The 7105-nt window shown below is 49.1% G+C and overlaps 3 protein-coding genes across 3 annotated transcripts in view; all 3 read left to right on the plus strand.

Moving 5' to 3' along the window:
* Positions 1–99: 99 nt before the first annotated feature.
* Positions 100–408, plus strand: Pmar_PMAR023438 (hypothetical protein; the record flags this gene model as incomplete). Its single annotated transcript, XM_002783270.1, has 2 exons — positions 100–172; positions 224–408. 2 exons carry the CDS (start codon positions 100–102, stop codon positions 406–408), a joined length of 258 nt encoding a protein of 85 aa, XP_002783316.1.
* A 1785-nt stretch (positions 409–2193) lies between these two features.
* On the plus strand, positions 2194–5641 carry Pmar_PMAR023439 (subtilisin, putative; the record flags this gene model as incomplete). Its single annotated transcript, XM_002783271.1, has 4 exons — positions 2194–3458; positions 5029–5179; positions 5228–5405; positions 5457–5641. The coding sequence occupies 4 exons, from the start codon at positions 2194–2196 to the stop codon at positions 5639–5641; spliced, it is 1779 nt and encodes a 592-aa protein (XP_002783317.1).
* A 427-nt stretch (positions 5642–6068) lies between these two features.
* Pmar_PMAR023440 (Alkaline elastase YaB precursor, putative) overlaps positions 6069–7105 on the plus strand; it is a gene marked incomplete at both ends in the record, with an annotated part of 1266 nt that continues 229 nt past the window's right edge. The window contains one exon of the mRNA XM_002783272.1: positions 6069–7105. This exon is cut by the window's right edge and continues 4 nt beyond it. Within this exon, the coding sequence (XP_002783318.1) occupies positions 6069–7105 (1037 nt within the window).

Below are 7105 nucleotides of genomic sequence, written 5' to 3' on the forward strand. Positions count from 1 at the left end.
CTGCTCGGGTCATCTGCGGGTGCTGCAATAGCAGGCAGTGCGGCTTCGCTGGTCGACAACTGTGTGGCACTTATTTGCATTGGCTACACTTTCGGTTACATGGCGCGAATGTTATTCGGTAGTCACATTTCTAAGCTGGAAAAGTTTACTGGTCCAAAGCTCTTCATCATGGGTATCACCATCTGCATCACATAGACGATCGTCATTTTCTCGTCGGCTTCAGGCACAGAGGACTGCTGGACGGGAGTGTCACAGTTAGCTTCGTATGTCCACAAGCTCGGCCCCTCAGCAGAGTATCGTCTTATCGATGGCGCTGGCCATTTCGATTTGGAGAACAGCACTGAGAGAACAGGACAGATTGTCGACTTCGCCTCCGATTTCATAACTAAGGCTTCATCTAAACATTAAGATGTCTAGGCACTGGGCATTTACGGTTTCAATTATTCATTCAGCCTGTGTTAGTCTTAATCGGGAGAAGATCATTTTCAAAGCGAATCAGCTTACTATGGTCGTCCGAGTCTGGAGTTCTCGGACTGCCGTGCGCGTTTCAGAGTCATCAATTTCGACTCATTATCGATGCAACTCCTCTACCGTCTCGTGAGCACTTCCTATATATCTAGCATGCTGGTCGCTGGAAGCGGTCCAACAGAGGCTGCTCTTCTAAGCATCACCAGACGTCAGAATGCTATCGTCACAAGCGCCGAGTCATCGGCTGGAGCCGATAATGTTGATGTGCGAGATATACCGGCTATGCTATCTCGCACAGGACATAGCCGTCGACTTGGATCGTCCAGGGTGGAAGATTGTCTTTCCCTCAGCTCGGCCGTAGACACAATGAGCCATATCCGTATTCAAGCCGTTCTCACCGAGATCTGTGGTCTGACCCCCCCCGCCCCCCCCAGAAGTCTGCGAATACACAGCTGCTGCTGGTGATGCTCTGAATCTCAACATCTCAACGTCATTTGCGAGCCTAATTTCTCTGTGACATTCGAGAGCATTCACTACCATTCAATATCTTTACCCACTTGCACACTATAACACAATATCGACGACCGTATTAGATAGGGAAAGCAGGTTCTCCACACACACTGTTTTGACGACGACTATATTGAATCATCATTGATGATGAATGACTTTCCGGTAGAAGGAAGATGTACAGCTCACCGTGAGCTGATCACATGCAATAGTATACTTAGTATACTATACTATCACGACTGGAATGTAGAACCTAATGATCTTCTCATTTTCTTCGCATTCGGAATCACGGGAAAAGACGAGATATCTCGTCTATCCAGGTTAATGAAGGTAGCGATCTCATGGTTAGGATCATGCGCGATCCGGGTTCGCTCGAATTTGGATTCGCCGAAATTTGGAAATGCGCGGACAGATCCTCCCCCCACTTCGGTGACATCGGCACGATTGCATATCCCAGTCACTTCTTGCAAGGAACTTCGTGAGGGGGCCCTATTGACGAGATAGCGAAATATCAAGCAGCGTCATTCCCCCTGGGAATTTCCAAGTGCAATAGACGGTTGCTCTCTGTAGCTGTAAGTTCAGAAGACGCTTGAGCGACTCAAATTGAGCCCGATAACGATGACTCACTATAGAATGTTCGTCTGCAGATTCTGACCACTGCATATTGTGGACGGATCTACTCGAAGTCGTGATCGGGTCGTCGATTGATACTATAGGTAGTCGATGCTAGTGACTCTGGCAACACAATCCCAAGGGTAGATACGGGTATAAGATAATACTTAGCTGCGGTCGACAAGGTTGGCAGGGGTGCCAACAGTTATCCTCAAAAGAATCCCTCGAAAGATTCTTGAATGCAATCGATCGTTTGACGCATGCACACGTTAGCTACGGATAAGGCTCTCGCGCTCGCCTTATACTGTCTATTCCGCACAGGCAGGGCCGCACAGGCGGACGACAACAAAAAGGTAGCTGACAATGGCCGAAGTTCGGCCGCCGAACGGAGTCGATTTACATATAGCGAGCAATCGATACAATGCAGCTAACAGACTGGCCAACAGGAGTGGGCAGATCCTCCTACCACAATATGACTATGCGTGTATAGTTGCACGCATGCGCACAGTCCTGCTTGGTTCACCGGATACGTTTGACAAATTCGTCAGCACGATACTCGGTTGAAGGCTCTCTTATACTCTGTTCTTAGTTTTGTTACCACAAAATATGGTTGCTATGTTCTTGGAATCCCTATTATTCTTTTTGTATCTCCTATCCTCCGGTGAGAGCACGACGAATCACACGCTTGTTATGATATCTCATCGTGGAGTCCCTCTTGATGTTCGTCATGTACCGAAGATGATGGCGCAAGCCGTCGCTGCCACTGATGGGAGGACACGCTTCCTCAGCGAAGGTGACAGTCGGTGTGAACGATGCCTTGCACAGGACGGTCTGGTCCGCGACCTGTCGGCCCTAGGAGTCCAGATTGTGGATTCGAAGTGCGAAGCGAGTCCCAGGCAGATGAAGGATTATCTGCTGAAGGCCAAGGGCATGCTCGGCATTGAGGTGGACTGTGAGCCCGACTTTGACGTTTCTATTGCCCCTCTCGCCGGGAGGAGCACAGTTGCAGAAGGACAAGTAGCCCGTTGTACCGGCGGTAATCCTCTTCTCGGCACCAATGACCCCGGCTCTTCGTGTCAGGGTAACCTCGAGATCATTAGATTCAGAGGTGCTCAGGAAGCAGTTCGCTCAGTCAGCCGAGGCTTGCGAAACGTCGTATTGGCAATCGTGGACAGCGGAGTTGATGTATCCCATCCGGATCTGATCAATCAGTTCTGGAAAAATCCAGACGATGGTTCTATCGGGTTCAACTTCCTGGATGATAATACCAACGTTACTGATGAGAACGGCCACGGCACTCACTGTGCTGGAATAGCTGGCGCTCAGACTAATAACAGCCTTGGTATCGCTGGTGTTGCAGACGTGAAACTCATGATCCTGAAATTTGTAGGTAGTGATAGGACAGGTCCTCTCAGTGGCGCATTGAAGGCTCTCGATTATGCAGTCGGGATGGGTGCTGCAGTGTCCTCACATTCGTATGGCGGTAATGTGCCAAGCCGGATCTTCGAAAATGCAATCCGGAATGCTGCTAACGCTGGCCATATTGTGGTTGCTGCTTCTGGGAATGAAGGAATGAACCTGGACGAGACCCCAACCTATCCTTGCTCGTACTCAAGGTCGATTCCTTCTATGCTCTGTGTTGGCGCGAGTTCTTCGACACCGACCTCGCCTGTATCTCTCGCCTCCTTCTCGAACATCGGTTCTGTGGTTAATATTGTCGCCCCTGGCGTGAATATCCTTTCGACGTACCTCTCGGGCTCGTACGCTTTTCTCAGTGGTACATCGATGGCTACGCCTCAAGTTGCGGGTGTTGCGGCCGTGCTTGCCACATTGGGCTTGGCAGGGCAGAGCATCACTGACTCTATAACACGGTCTCGAACTGCTAGTCTTAGAAATGCGCTCTCTTTGCAAAATTTAGGGGAATTGGATGCGTTGAACGCAGTCAATGAAGGCCTTGGTCAGCCGACCACCCCTCCAAGGCAGCCATCAAGCGCAAGACTCTCATCTTCGGTTTGTTTGTGGAGCGTTGGACTCTTGTTTGTTATTATAACCGGACATTCTGCTTTCTAGCATTGTGTCCATTCATTCACACTTATCACTAACCCGTAACCCATCACACTTCCAAGGAATACCACTAGTCCATATTTACATGGGTTGAGATTTTCGTCAATAACGGACAGTTCACAACTGTGAAGGGCATCACTTCTTACTGAGGCATCGCTCAAGAACTGGGGAATTGAGGCTTATCGCCGGGAATATCGGCCCGATATGATATCCGATATCATATCGGGCCGATATTCTCGATATAATTCTCCGATATCAGATATCAGAGCAATTGTGCTGCATTTCATGAGAGCACATTCCTATGATGAGAACCAAGAATTTTCGATGACAATTCGTTTTGATTGAAAACTCCTACCGGGAAGGTCTTCGTGACGTTCGGCATCCAGAATCTGGACTCCCGAGACTCGAAATCGAACGTCCTATTACCCCGAACTTGAACTCCCTATAGGCCTCGGATGAACTTGAATGTTCTAGTAGAACCGTTCTATGACGAATTTGAAAGCTCTAAAAGCGTATATAATCTTTCCGTTTGGATTCGTACCTCTATGTTCGCGTGTCCCGACGGAATTGATGGTTTTAGGGCGAACTACATGTTTAAAAGGTGTAGTTCGACTCACTTGACTGGAGAGTTCAAGTATAGATCTCTCGTGATCAGTTGCTCCTCCCATGGATTCAGGATAACCCAAGAGTATCTATGGTTCCACAGCCACTTCTCACGGAGACAGACCGGCACAAAGTGCGCTACATTTTCGAAAGCTAATTTCTGTCGGGAACCGTAGTTCAATTTGAGACGCCATAATTCAGGATTACTTATAGTCCACACCGTCAATATCCAACATCATCATGGTTCAAGCGTTGCATCGGTTGAGTTTTTTGATGTGCATGCGTGCATTTCCGAATATTTGAGTTGCAGCAACTACGAACTGAGTGTTGTTAACAGTACGTCGTTCTGCAAGTCGGAAGCCTAAGAGCGTTGATCATCATTCCGTCCACAGCTGTCCCTCTAGATTGCCTGATTATTCTCTGCTGTAGTATACCTCAATACTATGACTGAGGCTTCACGAGAGGTTGTTTCTACTAATAAAACTGTTGATTATACACCCGTCCAGCGGACATCGATTACTGTGAACACAGCAGATGGCTGTGAGTTAGCAGGAACCATCTGGGCTCCGCGATCACACGCTGAAGGTAATCATCGGTGCCAAGTCCGCGTGCAAGTACTCCGCTTATCAGGTAGGGAGAGTGTCTTCATCATACTCGTGCATCCGTGGGGAAAATGGGTGGTTCGCAAGCAAACATGGCCTCGCTAGCTAAGATGCTCTCTGAACGGTACCGTCTTCTGCTGTGACCAGCTCTAGTTTATTGATTTCATTTTAGAGAGGGATTCAACTGTATCACTTTCGACATGCGCGGGATTGGCCGTTCCACTGGCTCAAGCACCTTCACAGGGTCGGATGAAGTCAAGGACGTGGTGGCCATGGCCAACTACGTCGGAGTGAACCTTGTCCCCAAGGATGATACCGCGCAGGTGTGATTGGTGGGAAAGTGATTTGCCACTTTACGCCTTGCTCATCAGATTATCTTGCTCGGGTCATCTGCGGGTGCTGCAATAGCAGGCAGTGCGGCTTCGCTGGTCGACAACTGTGTGGCGCTTGTTTGCATTGGCTACACTTTCGGTTACATGGCGCGAATGTTATTCGGGAGTCACGTTTCTAAACTGGAAAAGTTTACTGGTCCAAAGCTCTTCATCATGGGTATCACCATCTGCACCACATGGACGATCGTCATTTTCTCGTCGGCTTCAGGCACAGAGGACTGCTGGACGGGAGTGTCACAGTTAGCTTCGTATGTCCACAAGCTCGGCCCCTCAGCAGAGTATCGTCTTATCGATGGCGCTGGCCATTTCGATTTGGAGAACAGCACGGAAAGAACAGGACAGATTGTCGACTTCGCCTCCGACTTCATAACTAAGGCTTCATCTAAACATTAAGATGTCTAGGCACTGGGCATTTACGGTTTCAGTTATTCATTCAGCCTGTGTTAGTCTTAATCAGGATGAGATCATTTTCAAAGCGAATCAGCTTACTATGGGTCGTCCGAGTCTGGAGTTCTCGGACTGCCGTGCGCGTTTCAGAGTCAACAATTTCGACTCATTATCGATGCAACTCCTCTACCGTCTCGTGAGCACTTCCTTTATATCTAGCATGCTGGTCGCTGGAAGCGGTCCAACAGAGGCTGCTCTTCTAAGCATCACCAGACGTCAGAATGCTATCATCACAAGCGCCGAGTCATCTGCTGGAGCCGATAATGTTGATGTGCGAGATATACCGGCTATGCTATCTCGCACAGGACATAGCCGTCGACTTGGATCGTCCAGGGTGGAAGATTGTCTTTCCCTCAACTCAGCCGTAGACACAATGAGCCATATCCGTATTCAAGCCGTTCTCACCGAGGTCTGTGGTCTGACCCCCTCAGAAGTCTGCGAATACACTGCCGCTGCTGGTGATGCTCTGGATCTCAACATCATTTGCGAGCCTAATTTCTCTGTGACACTCGAGAGCACTGAGATTGAGAGAGTCGGTAGAGTTACGATGGAAGTCTTGGATGGTGCTGATGACCCATATGCACAACTACAGAAAGGTCTGGTGGAAATGGAAGTCCCCGAAGCCTGGAAGCTCGTCGAGGCCTCGGGCAAGGCTTCACGGAGCGAAGATATAATTATTGCTGTATTCGATTCTGGTGTTGATGATAAACATGAAGATCTCCGCGATATCCTGTGGACGGGTCCAGATGGTTCCCATGGCTACAACTTTGTCGAAGGATCGACTGATGTCTCGGACGGTCACAGTCATGGTACGCATTGCGCTGGCACTATCGCCGCCCAACGCAATAATGGTCTTGGGATCAGTGGAATCGCACAAGCGAGGTTGATGGCACTCAAGATATGTGATGATACCGGTAGCTGTAACATACTGCTAGCTTTCCGAGCCTTCGAGTTTGCCCTGGAGCACGGTGCTCAAGTGTCTTCACATTCTTATATGGCTGATACTGGTGCAGCCATATTGGAAGAGGCTTACAAAAACGCAGGGGCAACTGGACATGTTATGATCTTTGCAGCTGGGAACGACGGGCAGAATATCGACACCAGTAAATACCCCTGCACGCTAAGCCGACTCATACCAACATCTGTCTGCGTTACTCACACGAACTTGGATGCACCCGATAAATATACGCTTGCTAAAAAGGCAAATTATGGCCCCTATGTGGATATGACTGCTCCAGGCATCGGAGTGTTCTCAACCGTACCACTTAGTAACTACGTCTACATGTCTGGTTCGTCTATGGCGGCCCCTCATGTAGCTGGTGTGGCTGGTATGTTGGCCTCTATGAATCTTAACGGTGAACACATTATCCGAGCTTTGCGCGCCTCTGTCCTGCCGCTATCAGATAATGA

This window comes from Perkinsus marinus, assembly GCF_000006405.1.
Source record: "Perkinsus marinus ATCC 50983 genomic scaffold scf_1104296937140, whole genome shotgun sequence".
Classification (NCBI taxonomy): domain Eukaryota; phylum Perkinsozoa; order Perkinsida; family Perkinsidae; genus Perkinsus; species Perkinsus marinus.